Source organism: Xiphophorus maculatus, chromosome 6, assembly GCF_002775205.1.
Source record: "Xiphophorus maculatus strain JP 163 A chromosome 6, X_maculatus-5.0-male, whole genome shotgun sequence".
Classification (NCBI taxonomy): Eukaryota; Metazoa; Chordata; class Actinopteri; order Cyprinodontiformes; family Poeciliidae; genus Xiphophorus; species Xiphophorus maculatus.
The window spans coordinates 27,042,029-27,064,993 of NC_036448.1; the positions used below are offsets into that span (position 1 = coordinate 27,042,029).

At 38.2% G+C, this 22,965-nt stretch overlaps 1 protein-coding gene across 1 annotated transcript in view; it reads right to left on the bottom strand.

Moving 5' to 3' along the window:
• LOC102226630 (receptor-type tyrosine-protein phosphatase N2-like) overlaps window positions 1-22,965 on the bottom strand; it is a 185,846-nt gene that overhangs the window by 54,811 nt on the left and 108,070 nt on the right. The window contains exon 13 of the mRNA XM_023335461.1: window positions 1,066-1,278. Within this exon, the coding sequence (XP_023191229.1) occupies window positions 1,066-1,278 (213 nt within the window). The remainder of the gene's footprint in view (window positions 1-1,065; window positions 1,279-22,965) is intronic.

Here is a 22,965-nt window from a genome sequence, read left to right on the forward strand (position 1 = left end):
TTTAAGAAAAAGGGTAGAAAACTCCTTCCATATCTTACAAGCTTGTCCTCACCCTCAGTCTACCAATTGTTTTTTTTTTTTTAGATTTCAGCAGGACAGATGTGATGGGCAGAACCTGTTCAGGCTGACCAATCAGCTGTTAAATATAACAAGAAACAGAGGATAACGTAGCATTCAGCTAGCCACATCAATGGAACATTAGCAGCATAAAACTTAAACTTTGATACAACAAATTCAACAAACCAGCTTAAAGATCAGGCCCAACAAAAAGTCAAACCGAATACTAAATGTGTGTTTTTCATGTTTAGAGCTAAGTATCAATAAGTTACTGTGTGATAAAAATCTGCCATTTTTCACTTAGTGTATGTTTTTTCCCTTTTTTATTAAATGCACTAAAACTTAAAACTCTTAATTTTTCCAGACTGTTAATGTGCCATAGTATGTTTTATTTGAAGCACTTTGTTTTGAGTTAAAGTTAGGGACATAAGGTCTGTAATGGCAATTTTACTGGATACTAAATATGTCTGTGTGAGTGGAAATCAATCAATTTCTTAATTTTCTGTTTGACTCAAACAATTGTTTTAGTCTTTTATGTTTACTATTCATTGCATTAATTGAAATAAAAGTTTACACCAATAAGGTATGCTCCTAGAAAACAAACTTTTTTTTTTTACCTTAAATTTGAAAATTGGATTTTGAAACAACAGGCTGTGCTAGCAGCTGCCCTCTTCGGTGTGGATGTTGTTACTATAGGAAGAAAACTAAATGGGCTTAGTGTCAGTGTGGTGTTTACAAATACAACAAAATGTCTAGAGAGGAGACTAAATACAAAACTGTTTTCTACAGAGGTTCATTCAAGCTGCTGTTCATAAACACAACAACGCTTTCAACATTACGGTTTACAATGCTAACGGCTAATTGTGCTGCTGGCAGTTTAAAATGATGCCTTTGTTTGAATACATTAGCATAAAAGAGATTTTAAAAAGACTTTGCATGTAACACAAAGCATATAAAATATTTAAAGCTTTTCTTTTTGGATTCAGAGGAGTCAGTGACACCTCCTACCTGATAGGTGGCAGTAGCATCGCCGCCACTGTCTGTGCCCAGATTGGTGAGCTTCTCCTTGAGCTTGTGGTGGGAGCGATGGCGAAGGCAGTAGACCACGGTGGAGGCCAGCAGCACGCCGACGATGCAGAGGATGCACACAACGGTGAGGATGAGGAACTTGGTGGATTCTCCCTGGCTGTACTTGGTGGGGATCTGCTTGATCTGGCTTCCCTGTTGGCCACCAAACAGGACGAGACACAAAAGAGTTCACATTCAAGTGGCCATTTCAGAATAAGAGACACATTTTGCTATTTGTAAAACCTGAATTTCAAATCACATTTCATCCATTTCAGTCTTAATTTAGCCACTCAGTTTAATTTAATACAGTCAGACTCAAATTATTAGAGTTGTATAATTTACGTGTTCTTCATTATGCTCTTTTTAAGGTAATTTAACCAATTTGAGTCTTTTTTACTTTTTTTGTTAATGTTCATGTTTTAAATAATCTAAAATTAGATGGAGTATTGCATTATTAACCAATAGCAAGGGTTCAATTAACAGATTAAAAAGCATAATAAATGAAACGATTTTAGGAGTGATAAACAGTTTTCACCCTCAAAGCTCATGCAAACCCCAACAGGAGAACAAAACACTGAAAAATAAAATTAAAACAGCCAAAAAAGAAATTCATTATTCTTTAAAAAAATACATAAATAAAAGGCATCATCAGCTACACATTATATTTGTGCTCTTAAAAGAGAACCTGGAGACTTTCTTCAATATAAAAATCGGTTCAACCGTTACAGCAAAGAGAGTTATAGTTTTACAGTGAAGTAAAAGCTGCATGCTGAGTTAAATGTGTGTAAACAAATTCACTGAAGTACTCTGAATAAAATATTACTGAGAGAAAGCATGAAAACCACTGTTCTACTCAGAGTTAGAGCCCTGCATGAAACATAATGTATGACTGCTCTGAATGGGCCTCAGCTGTTAAAATTTGCTCAAATTGAATCCATTTTCTTTAAAAAAACAAAAAACCCAAAAGGCCTTCGGTTGTCCAGATAAACTGATAGCAGATCAGTCATAAATGCTTTTGCCTCTATAAGCGTACAGTAAGAGTTCTGATTCATCCGCCCTGTTACAAACTGTGTGACGGAGGTTGTTACTTGTGAGCTGCAGGGGTGTGTGAAAACACACACTTTAAAGTGAGCATGTTTTCAGGTGATTTTCCTGATCAGTCAGACAAGAGGAGCTAATCTGGGGATACATCTGGCAGCGTGTGGGATGGGAACAACCCTGCAGGCTGACGGATCGTCACTGCATGCTGTTTCATACCCCTGGATTAAAGCATCTGCAAACACAGGCCAAAAAAACAAAAACCCAACAAGGTAATCTGCGTGAAATGCATTAAGAGCATAAAGCTATTTTTGATACTAATGATTCTCCCCTCAAGGAGGAAATTTACAAATAATTTTGCAAGATAAACACAGCTTCTTCCACTATCTTTAAGGCAAAGAGTTGCATTTAATAAACCCTGAGCTAATCCACAGGTACATCTGAGCAGAATGTGGGATTCTCCGCCGACCTCGACTGCAATCTAACTCAACGCGTGAGAACCGGCTCCCTGAGCAAACAACTGGAGATTAAAGAACGTCCTTCCAGTCCACTCTGCCGCCCCAGATAACACAATGAACACAAAGCGTGCGATAAAAGCCTGCCCCGCTTCACCAGTGTATAAGAAGAAAAAAAACCGGCTGCAATAATTTGAGAAAGAGGAAGAGAGTCTTTATTGAACTCCTAATTAAGTGCTGCAGTTCCAAACTGCTGCTCGCTGTTCATTTTCTGACATAATGGGGGCCTGTTGCATTTCTCTTTTTTTTACCTGACAAACTAAGAGTTAACAAAAGCCAACATAATTCCCCATTATTACATGCAGCGCAACAATGTTGGCAACAAAGACAGAGGCAAGAACCAACAGGGGGAGAGCTGCAAATTGCACTGCCAATTACAAGCCTGACAAAGACTGTTCCATAGAAATCAATAGCAGAAACAGCTCGTCCCTTTCTGGAAACGCAATTCCTTACCTCCTTCGTTTTTTGTTTTTTTTTTCTGGGAAAATTTTGTTTGCAATGCTGGGTCTCTTCACATCTGAGAAAAGCAGCAGGTTCTCACTCGAGTTTAAGAGAAGAACCGAGGGGGGTGAAAAAAACCCTGTCCCTCAGTAGTAGAGGTCACAGAGATTAGGTGTGGAGCAGCGTGGTGAGTTAATGGAATGGAGGCTTTGAGAGCAGAGCGGTGAGGAGGAGAGGGGAGGGGAGCGGTCCTCCTGAATCCCTCCTGCCTGCCTGTCAGCACAGAGGAACTCTGGGAAGACGGAGGGAAAAAAAGGAGCGCCGCACACAAATCGGGAATTCTTGTGAGGTTTCAGGGTGCCACTCCCCCTGCCTCTCTTCCTTAACACCGTCGCCACCATCAACACTCGATAATTCTCCACCCGACCCCCCTCTATGATTGCATTCATTTGCTGCTGCATTCAGCACCTCATAAAGAGCGGCTGCAGAATGGGGGGCCAGCAGTTAGCGCACAGCTACGCTTGGCCACGATGTTACGATCCTCAAAAGAGCGAGCGCTTTCTAAGAAAAAACCTGATGGAAGTGCATCAATCTGCTTCAAACATAATGCAGGAAGGATAATTACATCACACCTCTATGGCTGCACATATTAATTCGGACATCTGTAGGAGCAGAAGGAACTGATTGTGTCTATTTTCAGTTTCTTTTCATTAATGTGGTTTTAATGTAAAAGACTGCAGCAGGAATAGCAGCCATTAAGGAGGCCTGATGAAGAGAAGTGGCTGAGCAGCAGTCTGGAAGTGTTGTGGGCTTGGCACGGCCATTAATAATGAATTATTGCTGATCCCACACGCTTCCAGCGGAGTAATGTTTGGTTAAATTTATTATTTTTTTATTTTCTTCACACACACCCCACCCTTCCTTCTCAAACCCACAATACTGCTGATCAAATAACTTCATTTGTCATTTTCCTCCCCGAGTCGTCTCACTGTTTTGTCAAATGAAGTTTCATGGCGAGCCATCGCGCCTTGCTCGGCGAGTAATGGCCCATAATTCAGAGCTCTAACTGTAACAGCTCAGTCATCTTTCACGGGACAGACGCCGGCATTTCCAACGCACACTTCCCCCTCTTCCTCCTCCTCTTCCTCCCCTGGTCTCTTTATCATGGCTGCCTGGCATGTCTGTCTATTGATTCAAACAAATGCTGCTTGACCCCACCTGCTTAAACAAGTTTGGTTGCAGTTGTTAGTAGCAGCAGCAAAGGAGGGAAGCCGTGTGTGTCTGCAGCCACTAAGGAGGAAACCAGAGCAAAAAAAAAAAAATTGCAATCAAATGTTTTCTCCAGATGGGAGGTGGAACACTGATGCATGCACATGCATGCATCAAACCGTGCAGCCTCCTGTGTGATGTGCAGCTCCAGGCGAGTATGTTAATAGCCTCTATCTCTGTCTACATGTGCTATCTATACTGCGCTATACGTGTCGAATAATAAGAGGTTATCAGCTCAGCGCTGCAGCTTGTGGCCTTTCGCTGTTATCCCTCCTGTGGCTCAACACTTTCACTCAAATTACATTTCACACGAGCTCAATGGGGAGGTAGGGGTGTCAGCATGAAGCCAAACCAAATTTTATGCACTCATTCAAGTAAAAAGAAGAAAAAACTCAAATATTATTTTTATGTTTGTATTTGTTAAAACAACAAAAATATTTTATTTTCTTTTTATCCGAGGGCTTTGAAAATGAAGCAGGAACACCAACACCCTGAAAAGCAACGAACTGAAGGGACTTCCACCCTCTGTCACCCATCTGCTCTCACAAAATTCATTGTACTTGCAAATCTTTTGGTTTCGCAAACAATTTGCCAGAAGAATCTGTGGATCACACTGAGTGCGCAATTTCGCAAAGCCTTAGCGTAGCCCACCGAGGATGACGTCTGCCTATCTGCACTGAATCTGTTGGAAACACAGCGACCAGCTAAAGACAGAACATGCTGAACTTGACAAGATACATTTGAGATTTTACTTCTCACTAAACTATCACTGTTAGTTGTGCTGATAGTGACGTAATTAGCATCTTTTGATGCTCTTATGGTTGTTAAAAAACTTAAATTGTAGTGCAGAAATTTGTAAAGCAAGATTAAACGTGGCGTTATTTTAAGATGTCAAGATGTGCTGGATTAATAGTGTTAGGGTACTGGATGTGTGTGTGCGGGGGCGTGCGTGTGTGTGTGTAAATAGGGGTGTGGATTAGCCCGGCTCCCATAGACAAAAGGCTGATGGATTTGCACGGCTTTGGCTTATTCAGAATGATTTGAAGAAAGGGGGAAAAGCGAAGGGGTCAGCGGGGTCGCAGCGGACGGCTATTGTTTTCCTCTGTGATGACTTGCTGGAGGAAACAAAGATCTGTCTCTCATCTCTGATTCATCCTGGGCATTTGCGAAAGTTCAGCTCTGTGTTAACGGAACCTCTCAGCAAACAGAAACACAGCAACTCCACAAGCTGGCGGGACTTCACACACCCTTCCTCACCAGATGCATACACACATAGAGTCCCTGAACATGTCACGTTCCACAGCAAACTGATTCATATCCCACACTGTGCACATAAATGCTGATCATCAAACTCAAAGTTCACTTTAAATTCATCCTTAAATTTAAAAAAGCATATAAAATATTAAAGCGATGTGCTGCGAACGCATTTCTGTGAGGCGCCAACCTGCAGACAGACTGGATGCTCTTCCAGGATGACATTAAAAATGATTTGAATGTCGCACATCCTGCGGTGCAAAGCGGCAGCTCCAGAAAATGAAAACAGCAGCAAATCCCATTAAAGTGACTGTTATTACAACGTTACGGTGAGATGCCGCTGCGTGAAATCCCCGAGCCGGGGAGCCATCAGTCAGCCAGCGTCTCAACTCTGAGGATACTCCCAACACACCTTTTACACAAATATGCACTGTTTCAATCATTTTAACGCAAATAAATGGACAACAAATGATTGAAAAGACATGGCTTGTAATATAAATATAGGAAAATAATAAGGAACACTCCTCAGCCCGACACTGGACTGATTTCCTCAGATTTCACACAGACCTTTAGGGAAGAGACATTTACAGCTGCAGACGGAAATTCAGCATTTACATGTAAAAACATATGAAGTGAAACGAGTCCTACCAAAAATCCCTGATGAGAGATGGAGTGGAAACCTTCTCCCGCTCCTATTTCCCATTCAACTCTGGGTCCACAGACAGCACCTCACTAGCAGCAGAGGAGGAGGAGGAGCAGGGGAGAGCGAGAGGGAGCTGGAGAGAGATTTATCTCCTCCCATCATCCTTTCTACCTCATTTGAAGATGAACAAAAAAAATGGAAAAGAAAGTTCCTGGGTTCCTCCTCTTCCTTCTCTACACCATCTCAATAAGAAAAATTAAAAAGAGGAAAGACGCGGATTCTCTGTTTTGTTCCTAGATGAGGTTAAGTACATGTTTAGAAAGTGATGAAGATTTGCAGGCAGCAGCATCCAGCGCTTCCACATGGACAACTGAGATGCTTTTTCTCTTTTTTTTTTACTTCCAGAGAAAGAGAAAAAGTGAGAGAGGCTACAAAGTGCTCCATGGGGCTCCTCCTTATATTTCTCCCATCCCTCCCTCCATTCCCTGCCTGTCTGCAGCACATGTCACCTCCCCTCGTTGCCATGGCGATGGCTCCACATGTTGCCGACAGGAGGTGAGAGGAAGAGGAGTTCGAGAAAAAAAAGGGTAAAGAGAGGGGTGTCTGAGGGCAAAAAAGGAAAGAAAGTACACAGATATAAAAAAAAGAAGGAAGGATGAACAGAAAATAAGAGGGAATTTTATCAAAATATTACTGATTTATTTTTTCCTGTTTTGTAACACAATTATTCTGTAGATTGATACAAAATCAATCTAGAGAATAACAAAAGGGGAAATAAATAGAAAAATTAATGTTCTGTTATCTGAACCTTCATCTGGATGTTTCTCTTTGAGTAAATGTTCTGAGAAATCAGCTGTTGACTGAAATCTGAAGGTGTTAAAGTTCAGTTGGCCAATCAGAAAGTCAAAAGTCAGATCCTTTTGCAGGCAGTGAATGCATCATGCAAAACAGCCACCAGGTTGTCGTTAAAAATCCTCAGCGAAGAAGAAGCAGCTATTTTCTGCATCAGTGAGGTGAAGTCAGAGGAAGCACAGAGAAGTAAGGAGAAACTTAGAAGGAAGCTGTGTTGTGTGGCACATTGAGACATGCCAGCTGTTAGACAGCGAGAGAGAGCAAGACTTTCAGCAGATAACTGGAAGGCCCAACTGAAGCTTGATAAATCTGAGTTTTTATCATAAATCTTGTTGGATTTATGACAACCTTCTGTAATCTCAGAGTGATGATGACAATCTACATATGAGGTGACAAAAATATAAACAGGTTATTGTTTTCCTAATGATAACCACGTAACTCAATAATAGCCTAAAATATCAACTATAATCAATTAGTCTTTGTTTTCAGTGAAATAGTTTAACAGCAACTACTTCTGCTGGGATTATTTTTTAAATGTTTTTAAGCTCTTAATCAACTAAAATCATAATCAGTGGGTCAATATTTTACAATAATTGAGAACCTGAAAGCCACCAAAAACTTATTTCATACTTAGAAGAAAGTCAAGATTTAGCTGAGAGCAACTAAGTTCACTCAGTTGCGATACGTTGAGAATAAAAGCGGTAAAAGCCATTAAATGTAGCTACCATAGACGTATCCGTCTATTTGTTAGCTACAGAGTCACAACTTTTCATCTTGGCAACTAAAATATGAAAGACTAACTGTGTCATTGGATTTTACAACAAACAACTTAGTCAATGCTTCTAAATATTTATTTTTCTTCACGTACTGAATGTTTGTAAAACATAAAAAATCAAGGAAGCAAGTGGAAACATGGCAATTTAAAAAAAAAAGAAGAAAAAAATCACTGTTCTGTAAAATCACCAACGACCAAAATGCTGCACATGTTGCTGCTTCCAAGTATAATTAGCTTGTTGTACCGATGCCAACAAGATGCTGGCGTCTCCTCTGATAGCTGAATTATGAATTTATCTCATGTAATTGTTTACATCAATCAGTCACCATGATTTGTAAAGACTTATCATTTGAACAACATTATTCATGACATTTTAATTATATTTCTTGTTTAATGGAACCGCCGCAATTGCAAAATTGTGTTTTTTGACATTAGTGGAATATCAAAAAGTTTAGCGCACATTTGCAATGGAAACACAGATGGTGTAACACTAAAAGAATCTTTATATTTGTCTCTCTTTGCATTCGCAGCTGATAATTCATTCAAAGAGACAGGTTACTGCTACCAACTCAGGATTTTTACCTAAAATGTCGCCACAGTTGTCAAGATGGCGCCATTCACCTACATCTCGATCAGTACATATGTTTGTTATTTTATTGACCAAGACAAACAACTGAAAGGTTGTCGTGTTGCAGAGGTGACTGGTGTATGACCTCACATACAAACATCACCCTCAAGCCTGTGTAATTTAAATAGGTTAATTGGTAGATGCTGAGGGTGCAAAGCAGCCAACGGTAGGCTTCCAGCTGCAGCAAATACTGGCAGAGAATTCATAAACCGAGTCAGGAACCGGCTGCAGTCGGTCTGTTTGTGCAAATGCATGAGTCAAATAGGTGTTTACATGTTAGCTTTTTATGCGTGGATTTCAGGTATATTTGTATACAGTGTTTCTTTCTGTTTGTTGGCTGTGAGTGCGCGCAGGCTGACAACTCCCATCTCACCAGTGTTTGCAGTTCAGCTTGGAGGAGAAAGGAAAGAGGCGAAGAAAAAAAAGATGCTGCCTAATGCAGCTGACAAGGTCCTTCCTTGTTAGTGTGTGTGCAGCTCGGAGAAGGGTTCTTCAGTTTATCTTTCTATTCAATCCGCTCAACACACCCCACTGCCCCCCCCACCCCCAGCTCCTTCACAGAGACCCCCATGCAACCTTTTGTCCCCCTTGGCGACAGCTGGAGGTGGCAGGCGGCGAAGACCCTCAACTAGACTCAGTATGCCGGTGTAAGAGGTGGAGGGGTTGGGGGGGCGTTCGTTTTGTGATTGGTGATTTGGGAGGGGGGCCGGGCCTTTCAGTTTATATCAAGCCCAAGCCACCCCCCACCACTTCTCTCGACCTCCACCTGCTTGACTCTCACTGCCTCAAACGCTAACTAATGGAGCTGGAAGAAAAATGTTCGGCGGTTTGAGCGCCAACACTTTCTTTCTTTCTTTGAGTAGGAAGAAAAAAAATATTTAAAGCTTTTATTCACTGCAGCCACTCGGTTCCAGCAACCAAACTGCCAGATGTGCCTGATCTGTCTGCATGCTTAGCATCTTAAGTAAAAAAAAAATGTTTAATTACCTCGTCTGCTCATTTCTATCACAGCTTAAGCAAAATCTGAAATATCAACCACATTTTTTTTTGCATTATTTTACGCCATCAAGATCAGAAAAAGGACAATATGAGCATAAAACACCAGGATTTTCCTTACCCTCATGGCCTACTGTCAGTTATACCACTGATGTCAAAGTTTCTATTTCTATTTAATGTTCTTTATGATCTTACCTAATGTAATACAGATTGCCTATTTCATTATGTGTTTACTTTGATTATGACCTACATAAAATTTGGATTGTGTAAAGTAAAGCTCTTTTTACAGACTTCCAAGTATTTCTTACCATTTCTAAATGTTAATGTAGGAAACCAACAAGCTCCCTAAAGAAAACCAAGGCTGATGACTGCACTGCAAAAACACAAAATCTCACCAAGTATCTTTTGTCTAGTTTCTAGTGCAATGCAATATTTCTTACAAGTTACTTTTTAGCAAGGAATTGGAGCTTGTTCTAAGTAAATATTTCCTTAATTTGAACAAAAGCTACTGGTTGCACAGGCAATTGTTTTCACTTGTAGCAAGAAAGTTTTCCCATAAGTGAAATAATCTGCCAGTGGAACTAGTTCTCTTTGATTTGAAAAGTTTTTATCAAACACTTTTTTTAGTTCCTGACTAGCGTTTTTGTTATTTTGACAATTTGTGTGTTAGTTATTGCTGAACTCCAGATTTTAATCCGGACTGTTTTTCTCTTTTCAAATGCAATAGACATCAAAGTTTGCATCTGCTAAATTAATCTAAAGTTTGTCTCAGTCACACTTTTGCAAATCAAATCACTTTTACAGTGACTCTAGATAAGTTTTAAGGGGTAATGACTGGTTACTGCTGTAATTCAGACATTATCACTACCACTCATCCTCAGGAGACAGATAGACATAGTTACATTTATAATTTGTTTTAGCTTAAGCTGCTAAACCACAGCCATTAAAATCTATTTTGTTCTATAGATAAATATGTCTTCAGAACAAAAGGGGCTCATAGTTCCAACTGTTTAGTACCACAGTACAAGCAAAAGATTTCTGCATGATGCAATTTACTGGATAATATCCCCTGCAAAGATGCAAACTCAAGACCTAGTACAACTATAAACATGAGTATGGTAACAGTTATGGGGGAAAGGGCCAATTTCAACAACTTTTTTGAAATAAATCAATGATCGTGCAGCAGCAGGCCTTAGAAATGTTGCCTGTTGTGCTTATGCGTGGAACAACACTAGAAGGCCATTTAAAATTTAGCCGTGCTTTTCTTTTTCTGTCAAAACATCTTTCACTGTTTTGTAAGAACTCTTCACTTTGAAGAGTTTTGAAAATCTAAAGTCTTTTTCATTGGCTCACAGGGTTGGATATGTTAAATATTTCTGTTTCAAGGACTGTTTGTACAATCAATGGTCACAGTTTTTATTAAAAGGAATCAGGTTTACTTTAAAAAAGAAATGTAAGGTCATGAATACTGAGCAAGATAATTATTGGTTTTAAACACCTCCAGCTTAAGATCTTGAGCACATATTTTGAACAGTGCTGATGTGAATAGAAGGACAGTTATGCGAGCGCTGTAAAAGACCTGAGGAGGAGCGGATTGTGTGAAACAGAGATTTGCACTGTGTCTTCAAAAATTTGACTGCAGAGTTTTGTTTTCATCCTGAATCAAAAACAAAACTGAAAAGTCGTTTTCATGCAAAGTCATGAAGGTATGGAGCAAAAATCTTGAACAATTCTTTTTATTATTTTTTAGTTTCCCGTCATTCTAACTGATAAAAATTTTCTGAAAAGAATAGTTTCTAATTTCAATGGATTGACCGTTGACATTGAAAACTTGACAGAGAAACATTCTTGAATTGCATCGTTAAATTGTACTCCAATTACAAATACACAGATGGAAGATTTCAGACTCAAGGTCTCCACATAAAACGCTTGATAAACGTCACACACCTCACTCTTGTGAAAACAGTCAGGTCTGCCCCATTGTTCAGATGCTTCCAGAACAATACCGGCATAATCTCTGCAGTCAGATTTGTCACATGGCGACATCAGAGGCCATCATCGGTTGGATACTCACAAACAGCCTGCGTTGTTTTCAAACGGTTACTGACGGAGACCAAATAAAAGACTCACTCCTTTTTTTCTACCGAAATGACAGCTCATTCAGCTCAGGACCACCAAACTGTTGTCCTTTGTGTGTTGCGAGATATTTGGGATTCCTGCGACCCACCGCGCTGCCCTCGCTCTCATTGTTGACGAGGATGGCACCCAAGACAAAAGAGCCATCATCCAGATTATACGGTAGCCCCACCGCCCTGATGCCCCCTGGGACATGAGTCTGTAACGTACAGTAGCCAAGCATAACATCTGGTCTGACTGACAAACTGACACCAAGTGTTTTATTTTAGAGACTGTGAAAGTTGTGCAGCCTAACTGCAAAATAATGATAAAAAAAAGAGCTTGTTACTTTGCAAATAATATCTCCAATTTTGTTTTGTTTTTTTTGCTTTTAATATCAAAAAGTAACATTGTTTTATGACAGACATATTTCTATACGGCAAAATATTTATCTCCTGACTGTGAAACAAAGGTAATTTATAGGAATTTGGTGTGCAAAATATAAAAATGTCATCTCAAATGGCTTTTAAATTGCAGTATTCTTCTCACTTATCACACCTGACATGAATGTGTAAAAGGCCTTGAAATTAATTCATTTTACAAAAAGTTAAAAAAAAAAAAACATATCCAAACACTGGATTTGTTGCATATAAACAAAAGTTGTATTTTCAAAAGTTACCAATAAGACTTTTTACTTTGAGCGATGCAACAAAAAGGCTGTTTCTGTCTTACCATCACAAACAAGTCGAGTTTCCTAAGAACTACTGGGACTCTAACTGGAACCAAATGGTTTAGTCAGATCAGACTAAGATTACAGTACATTATACCCACTGTAAGTATGGTGGAGGATCTGTTATGCTGTGGGGCTGTTTCTCTTCTAAAGAGCCTGAAAATCTTACTGCAGTGCATGAACCCGGAGAAACAGCAAAACATTTTGAATAAAAACCAAGCAGTCTTCGCTAAAGAAACAAAATATGGGTCTTCTTTGAGTGTTTCAGGAGGAAAAAGACGTAAAACACCTGGTTAACTCTACAAAACGGTTCACCAGACACAAAATCAAAGATGTTGTTCAAAAATGACGGATCAAAGATGCTATTATGTATGCCCCCAACTTATAAAATGTTACAGAAAAGACTAAGAACTGACCTTCTGTTTTTATACAAAGTGAAAGATCTCATGCAGTATACTGCACAAACTGATTACACTAAACTATTTTAATGCCATAGGTTTTCTCTTGCTGAGTGGTATTGTCTTTGGATGGGTGATATTACAATAATTGAGTACATTTGGTAGCAGAGGTGATGTCATTAATTGCATCTAGCAATGGCGTCATGGTAATGCAAGGCCTGGGTGAGTGTCAGGAAGACCCCCAACTGAGACAGCTGGAGTGATGCAGGATAAAGAGAGTTAAATGTACAAAGATACTAATTAAGAATTTATTGTTTTTTCTTTTACAGGCTTTGAGATGAAAAGAAAAACACTAATGACTATCTGTAATTTAAAACACTAAGTATAATCTTGAAAATACAGTATAAAGTAAATTTTCAAAAACATTTTTGTGTCTGTTATGTCAATTTCCAAGACAAAAGTTTCAGTGTTTTGTTGAACTACAGCCTTAATGGATTACTTATATCTCATTTCATGTCCTTCCATCTGCAATCTTTTCGCTAACTTACTGTTTTTAACCGCTGGAAATTACAAAACTGGCTCATCAATCTTGGAAAAACAGAAAAATATGTAAATGAAATTTGTTTTGAAAGTAACATAATGTCAGCTACTTCTGTCTGTGTTCAAACATTTTTACTAAGCTATGCTCACAGGCTATGAAAGGCTTCATAGGGTGTTATAACATACAGGTGGAGAAGTTGAAGGCATTTGGTTTTCAGCTGCTTGATCGTAACCAAGTTTTGAGCACATCATAAAATTATGAAAGAAGAAACAGGAGTAACTGAGTGGACAAATTAAACATTTGAACTCCAATAGCTGCTGTTGTGTTTCTAATAGATTTCCTATAAATCGGTGGCAAGACTGGAGCATGTGGTGAAGATCCATGGTCCTGGACTGACATGCGTTTCTGAAAATCTGCCTTCCCATCCATTGATAACTGGTATCAGTGTAATTTAGATCATGCAGGATTTTCCAGAACAGGAACATAATCCTTAAGTCCTGTGTGAGATTGATGTTTTGTCCTGCAGTTTTATCAAACAACCGGGTCATGGCACAGACGAGGCCCCTCAGCCAATATGCATGCCCTCTGCTCCATCTCCACAGTAATTGTGTTCATGAGGAAGACTCTGTGCTCAGTAGAAATCCAGGGCTTATGGTAGTAACTTTGGAAGTTGGTATCTTCCATCAGTCAATCGGGGACAGCAGCCCTTTAGTTGATTTCTGTTTTATGTCAATTCATTTTTTTGGTAGCATTGACATTATATGTGATGCATTTTTTGGGGGGAAATTCAGTAGTAATGTGTAACCTTTTTATTTGTCAGAAATCATTTAACAAGAAAATATCATAGAGATCACATGTCAATTCACAGAAAGAGATTTTCTAGAGTAAGTCTGTCTTTATTAGTAGAAACAGACTTGGTTTATTTCTCCTCTTGCACTCTTTTCTACTTCAGTTTCTCCACACACACCACACGCCAACACACACACACACACACACACACACACACACACACACACACACACACACACACACACACACACACCCCAACCGTCTTTCACCTATGGCTAAGCTCACTGCACAAAGCTGTAGAATGGTTTGACAGAAGCGGCCAATGTAACTGTCTCCCCTCTGCAGTCACAAAGACAAGCATGAAACAATCCTCCTGACAGTCTCAAACAGAGCTGCATCACCGTCAGACTGTCTAAGTCTCTGAGCTCCCTTTCACCAGTCCGATCACATCCTGAGGACTTAAAGGCGCCGTGTCCTCACTGTTGTTCCCCACCATTAAGTACAGAGAGAATGTCCTCACCATAAAAACGTCTGTCGCTCGTTTGCTCAAATAAGTAAATGTTTTACGGGCCACCCAGCAAAAGATACACTCCCTCCCCTCCTCGGATCTGTAAAATGGTCCTCTATATCTACTATGAGTGATTCAACACAGATTTGATTGGCTAGATGTGTTAGATAAGCCAAACCATTACAATTGCATATACTCATCTATCTCCCCATCTATATAAGATAATGTAATTCAAATTCCTATAGATTGATTACACACAAAATACTGAATTATTTATGTAAACAAAATACTGTTTATTTTTGTTATTTTAAATGACTGCAACAGCAACAAAGAAAACCCAACGATCTTAAGCTCTGATCAACACATCATGGATAACACGGCTAAAGTCACTAAACCTGCATTTCCATTACAAACATACGCAAAACTTCTGCTAATGCATTCTGCTAAAATCAAAAAAACACAATTTCGCAATTGCAGTATTTCCATTTAATAAGAAACACAATTAAAGTCACATAAATAAGTTTGTTCAAGCAGTGACATGATGACGCAACATGTCATTAAAAAACATGTTGCATCATCATCCCTCAACTACTTCCTGTCATCTTGCCCATGGTTTGCACCAGTAGCATCATCCAGTTTGTTGATCATGTGACTTAAGAGATAAGAAAAAACAGCTGTTTCCATTGCAGTTTTGCAAAATAAACCAATTTTGATATGCCACAAAAAAAAACTATTTTTTTAGCAACAAAACATATCAAAAAACGAGTTAATGTCATGTTTCCATTAAGCAAATACATTTTTCAAATGTCAAATTGCACAATTATATGGTCAATGAAAACACAGCTATTTACACCCTCAACAAGGACAGTAAGCTACAAACAGTAAATGCTAAAAATGCCAATTACAACCATCATATCCCTGGTGTTAAGTCACTCTTAAAGCAAAGACGACACCAAAAACGTCTTTACTGGTCTAAGGGGAAAAAATACTCAATAGTGGCTCAGTAATCTAAAGTCCTCTTTTGAAATTAAGGTTAAATTTAAATGTAATTTTCTGAATCAAGGTCCTAGAGTCTGGAGGAAAAGAGAACGAATCATGCCTGATGTTTACTATAATTTTTCACTGCCAGAGATGAATTGGGGTACCATGTCTTCTACTGGTGTTGGTCCACTAAGTTTCATCAACTTAAAAGTCAACCCAGCCACCTGCCAGGACATTTTAGAGCACTTTGTATTTCCTTCTGCTGACGAGCTTTATGGAGATGCTAATTTAATTTTCCAGCAGGACTTGGTACCTGCCCACACTGCCGAAAGTAAGAATACTTGCTGTAACGACGTTATCTGTGTTTTCTATGGCCAACAAACTTCCCTGACCCTAATGGGGAATATTTGTTGTATTGTCAAGAGGAAGATGAAAGACACCAGATCCAACAAAATGGATGAGCTGAAGGCTCAATGAAAAGCATCTTCATAAGAGCTACAGGCTGATCACCACATGTTGACAAAAATGTGTTTCTCTTGTTTAGAGAAACTAACTTACAAGTAACTTCTGCAAGTTATTGGAGATTTTTTTCAAGTAAACAATTACTTAATATTGATTTTAAAAGGTACCAGTTGCATTGGCAGTGAAAATGTCTTTCATTTAAGACATTTTTCCCATGTTATAAGTAAAATAATCTGCCAGTGGAATTAATACTTTTTCATCAACATTTAAGGATTATTGACTTAACACAAGGTTCTATATCTGAAAAGTTACTTGCAAGTTAATTTTATCTTATTTCAAGCATGCTAAGATATTTGCACAAGAAACTAGACCAAAAATACTTGGTAACATAATCGCCCTCAAAATAAGTAGTAGAATTAATTTAAAATCGCAGACGTCCAAAAGGATACACTTAGTGCTTAGGAGATGCAAATGGTTTCAGAGAGAAGACTGAGCGCTCTGTTTTTCTATTACCTCAAATAATACATACTATCTGGTTCCAAAAGATAGAGGGGGGGAGTTTGGGAAGAAAGGCCAAGAAGGATGGATCCCCTTCAACATTCACCTTTATCAGCCATCTTCTCCGCTTCGAGGATCCCGCTTCGGAGCCTTGCAAAATAAATTGAGGGTTATTTTCCTTCAAGATGCAGATTGAGGAAGAAGGCGATAACCATGACTTTTCTCATGTCATTAAAGCTGTTTTTACATTTGCTTGGCAATCCCTGTGGGTTGTTTTCCTTCCCCAGTGTTACAAATAGATATGTGATTGATTTACAAAGCTGCTGTATACAGCTGTTCTGCAGGAAACAGTGAAGGTTACCATCAAAGATGTGAAAATGCTCCTTTAAAACATTTAGGATGTTCTTAAAAGACATGAAATATTCCAATAATTTTTATGAAAATTTAATTATTTTTTTCAATCATTTAGGACTAACTACTATTAAACATATTTATTACTCAACTTGAATAGTGATGACTACTCTGCATGTGATATGAGTCAGATATGGTTTTGTGATAAGAATTAAATTCCCAACTGCTTATCAGAAAACAATATGCACCTACATAGATCTAATATAATTTCCAACAGCTTTATCAATGGAATGACAACCAGAGCCAGTTGGGTCGGATGTCCTTTATTCCCCAATCAAGCTTTCATCCCTAAGCTAATATCACAATAATTCTGGATCAGATAAATGCAAAACAGCAAAGTTCTCAAGTGGTAGAACTTTGCTCAGACACATTTAGATATCTATTATTTACAATTTAATCTTGTAACTCAAGAGCTGCTTCAGTGACAGGCTGCTACATCCTAAGTGTACAAAGCAGCATTATCACATATCCTTCCTCCCAGCAGCTGATAGACTCTATAAACAACTCATCTCTGTTGGTATCAGCATAGTTTTACTATTTATTTATAAAATAACAGTTCTGCTGGTATATGCACATTTATCATATATTGCATTTTTTTAAATTCACAAATACACATGATTTTTTGTAAACTATCCTGCTTAGTTGCACAGTCATTTGGTATTCTTTTGATAATCACACAGTATATTATGTTGTAATTCTGCCCTTGCATAACGGTATAATACTCTTATTGTTTTCTATATTTTGTACTTTTATCTTTGTGTGAACATACATGCCTCAATGTCCTGCTGTTACACCAGAATTTCTCCACTGTGGGAGAACAAAGAATATTTCTATTCCATTTTATTCTATTCTACTCAGAAACAATGATGTAATAGTTAATATAACCATTTCAAGAACTATTTAAATATCATTGTATATATTTGGGATTATTTAAATACCTTATTTAAAAATGACTACTCAGTAAACAGACGTCAGTCATTACTCTACCAATTATTTTCATGGTAAAATTCTCATCTTGCTTCTGGTCAGTGCAACACAGACGTCCAGCTAAACGTAAAAAAAACATGTTTCTGTTGTATAATCAAATCTTTTCCATCTATATTACAGAGGGTTTGTGTCCTACTTTATATTATATATTCTCAGAGAAGAAAAAGAGACGAGACAAACAACTCAGACCTCAGGCTGGAGGAGGCTGAAGCAAAAAACAACAAAATGCATTTTTAAAACAAAACACAAACATCAAAGCGCTCTAAAGACTATGTGTGTTCAACGGAGAGCAACCTGAAAAAAGACGGAAAACAGAAGTGGATAAAAGAGAAGACACAGAAGAAGGTAGGGGATCTTAATGCTTTACCACATTTATGACATGAAAGTGAAATATGTTTCTTTGATTAAAAAAAAAAATCATTAAGCAGGCTGGGGTACCTCAATGGAGTTTCCATACCTGAATTCTATAGAAAACCAATAAGATTTACCTTATTGTGTAAAGGACCAGACCAGAACCTTAAAGGCCTACAAGCAGCCCTTCAAGAAAAACAAGTTTTTGTTAGAGTCGACCCACCATTGTTTTTAACTTTTGCTTACATAACTTGTTGGAAATGAAGGCGTTAATATTGAAATGTTTTCTTGAAATCATAACATTAAAGTTTTCCATTTTGAAACTATTTTCTCGACATTAGTGGAACATGAACAATGATTTGCGTACATTTGTAACGGAAACAGCAACTTGAGGTGATAAAACTAAGACAGGCATAGGACAGTATTGGCATTAAATATTTTAGCTGAAACATGCAAGTTTCAGAAAACACCTTCCTTAGCATATCTTTAATTATTTGAAAACTGCATTTTGTTTTGGACCAGGTTATCTTTATGTGTTTCGTGAGCTAAAGGATTTCCAAAACAGCAAAAACAGAAGAAAAATGTGAATGTTAAAACTTTGTTGTAAATATTTTCACAATGTCTCTAAAGATATGGACTGAAACACACGAGAAAAGACCAGAAGCAGTTCGAACATGTCTCTGTTTGGGTAACCGAATCGTAAAGTTTAGTGATCTTTCATTACAGAGCTTTAAATAGGTAACGCTTTGAGTTCGTCTCAGTTGAGGCTGCTCTTTGGCAAGCCTTTTTCATGAACGGACCGTCTGTTGCTCCTCAAAGCAGAGGGGAGGACCTGTGGCAGGAAGCCAGTCTACCAGCCTTTCCCATCTTCCCCTCCTCCTCCACCAGCGTCCTGCCCGGCAATGTCACGGCGCTCATGGCGTCCTAGCTGCGACCCAGTTTAAGGTAACGGTTCCAATTTCACAGTTTAATTATTGCTAATCTGGGGAAACCGAGCCAATGCTAATGAGACGCACGTGCCGGCGGCCAGCAGTCGCTGAGAGAAAAAGTGTCAGGACAAGGTGGTGAGAGATTTACAGCCAGACTCTTTGGTGTGATCCAAGCCAGAGAAGGGCTGGAATGATGGAAGAAGCTGAAAATTCAATTGAGCGATCCCCAGAGTGGGTACTGTTTGGCTTTTAATGCTCTAAAACAGAATAAATTACAGAGGAATAAACTTCAAGTTCTAATGATCCAAGATTTACGTCATTGGGTTCGATCGCATCAGTCTGGCAAACTGACGACGAGCATAAATCTGGTCGTGCTTCTTGTTTTAATCTTGTTTTAGTTTTGGCAGCTCGCAACAACTTCAGGAAAGAATAGTGAATGAAATCACATTTATTATATGAAAGTGAGTTATGACTGTTTCATCCAATGAAATTCCTAGCCTTTCAGCTAAAGTGAAATTTCTATCCTGAGGCAAATCTTTAGTTGAATCATTTATTATCCTCATTCGTAAGGAGGCGCCACTTAAAACTTAGGATCAAATACGCTGAAAAGTAGAGGAAACATCTTGATATTCAGCAGTAAACACCACAACTTGTATTCCTTTGAATGCAGCTCAAAGAGTTTAGAGTTGTTTTCCAAAGTAAGCAAGTACAATTCTTTAAACCTCTAATTTCACTATAAACTATCACAGCTCAGTCGGTAGGTTTGGCAAAGTTTCTGGTTTCATGATTTAGCCAGAAACTGTTGCCAGAAACAGTTTTTTTAGTTACAGTTTCTTTCTTCACAAACTTCCTTAGCAACATGTTAAAGGCAATACAGCAAATTTCTCAGGTTGAAGTTGCAGTAGAGTGCCACTATAATGTACCATTATAAAATCAGTCCACTGCTGATCAGCTTTTTGACTGTTTCCATTGATATTTTTGATAATTTATGTTTGCAGATTAGCTGTGAGTCTATGAGATTGGAAATAATATTTACCTTCAGAAATCAGAGAAACCAGAAAGCAAGCAGAGAGCAAATTTAAACAATCCCAATATGTCCTATGAAGGCATGTCAGCAGTTCATTCAGGCTGAGATTCAATGGCATCAGGAAAGCTGAACGTATAACAGCAACGTTGCTCTATTTCATTCATTTGAGCTTTCAATGTCTTTTGATCAAGAAAAATGGTGTAACAGCTTTTTGGAAAGTTCAAAATTACGGTAAGACAACATTTTCTAGGGAATACAGTGAATGCCGTCAATGAAACATACCCATATCAAAATCCATTATTCAATTGTCAATTTATGAAATTCCAAGTAAAAAAATTGTTGTTTGATTTATTTTAGAAGAATTCACATCTTGTCCTTTAGAGTTTATCTGAAGTAAACTTTGAAATAAAGTAATTGGCTTTCTATTGGTAAGTATCAGGTAAACAAGAAGAATCATCGCCAAGCAACCCTTTATCTTTCCTGCAGTTAATTCTCTAATCAGCCTTCCCTCGTGGAGTTTTCTAATTGACGGCAATCACTCGGTTGTGACAGACACCTAGAAGACAGGTAGTCATCCATCACGCTGATCACTGCTCTCATTTCATGGTTGCTGAATGTTCGATACCGGCTGTTTAAGCTTTATCAAAACACAAACGGTTTATTTACTGCTGCAAACATTCGGATCCAACAGAGGAAAGGCAGAATGTGTCGGGGAACGGGAATTTAAATGTGGAAGAGCCACAGATGTCCTTTAAGAAATAGCAGATAAAGTTCCATCAACAGTTAAATGTCCTTCTCTCTTTTTTCCAATTTAGATGAAATTATCAATGCGATGAAATCTACAATCAAGTATTATCTTCCTTTTTATTGGCAGGAAGGTTAAGGCAGAGAGAATTCCAGTATTTGGTTGGAGGCTGGCTATAAACAAGCCGTTGCAATCTTTTGAAAGTATTCATCACCTGATAAAAGCTGCCAAGGTCAGACCTGTGGGAGATTGCTCGATCGAAAACATTATTTGGCACCGTGTTGTTTGCCTGGAGTGCACTTTTAAAGTTGCAAAACTGCTCGGAAAACAGCAGCGGAGGTAGTTGGAGTGCAATAATGTCTGGTGCATTAAACTTTCTTTTAAAAAAAGGACCATTAAAGATGTGATGTCTTAGTGGTTCAAGAAAAGCATAAAAACAGAATTTTCACAGCATTACCACTCACTTTGTTTCACCCTGAGCTTCGTAATGAAGTCAAGAACTGGTACACAGATGATAATGTACACTTTTCAACAACAAAATAGTTGCATTTAAAACTCGTTTTAGGTCAGGTGAAGGCTCTGTTGAGTCCGTCTAAAAGCTTAAAGACACTTTTAAAGGCGTCCATTTGTGCTATACTGTCGTAATAATAAACCTCTCTATAAAGGCTAAACAGTTCTAGCAACTTTAACATCAGCCGTCCAAAAGAAAACCAAGTTTGGATTATAAATCATACATGTCATTATTTATCATTCCTTTCAGCCATCTTTGATTTTGGTTGGATTGTAATTCAGCAGCACTAGCAATAGCAGCACTGTTTACCAGTACCAACATTTACATTAGAGTGTAACTGCTGTAAAAGTATCTGACACCGTCCATATTTCCAGAGAAGCTCCATGATTGATCAGGAGTTCCTGAAACTCTGGAAAACTGAAAAATAGCAATCTGCCCGAATCTGATGGTTGAAAAACCTAAATAACAGATTAAAAACAATAGTTGAGCTCAAATGTCTATTTTTTCTATAATTGAGGAGCAAATAAGGTTTTTGAATTGAACACATTTATTTTGTCAATATATGCAATTTAAATTAATAACAGAAAATAAACATTTAAATAAGGTAATTAAATTCTGTGAGAAAAAAAGGTACAGTGTAGCACAGTTCAAGAACACCAATACTAGCTTTTGGTTTTAATTACTCCAACTAAAATTAAAATGTTCTATCTGTTTACCTTTAACCCGATAGATGAGCATCACCATTAGAACTAATTTCTAAAACATAATAGAAAGATATTAAATTATTTATAGTTTTTTGTCTAATCCTACTACAGGTGTAGTTAAGCCTGTTTTTATTGGTTAAAGCACCAAAAGGCCTAATGGTGAATCAGATTAGACCCATCAGAGTGAATAACTTAACCATCATCGATACAGATATCAATCTTCTACCATTTGTCTTCAGCAGGAAAACAGAGGAGCTGACAGTAATGTGATAAACCTGAGAATAGATTAGTGTTAATAACTCAGCAAGCTCTTCATGCTGCAAATGAAACGGCTACATTAGCAAACTGGAATGTGACAGACTGAAGTAAAATAGGTCCATAGCTGCACAGCAGAAGAAGAAAAACTGATGAGAGCAACGTGAACAACGACAGGTCATTTACACTGCCCTGACTACAGATGTGAGCAAACACAACCAAGATCATAATTAACTCCAAATGTGAACAATTAGCACACCACTCATTGTGGCTTCACTGAACATTAAATGAAATCCATAAAAACACTCTTTTGCTGTGTTGCAAACATATAAGGCTGAACTAGCAAACATTTATGGCCAATGCAGTGCAACAAACTGAAATAAGCAAAAAAGATGATTGATATATTACATAAACAATAGTGTGTTTTAATAGTTTGCAGGTACCGTAAAAAACGTATTTATATTTTTGTTTCCAAGCAACCAGATCT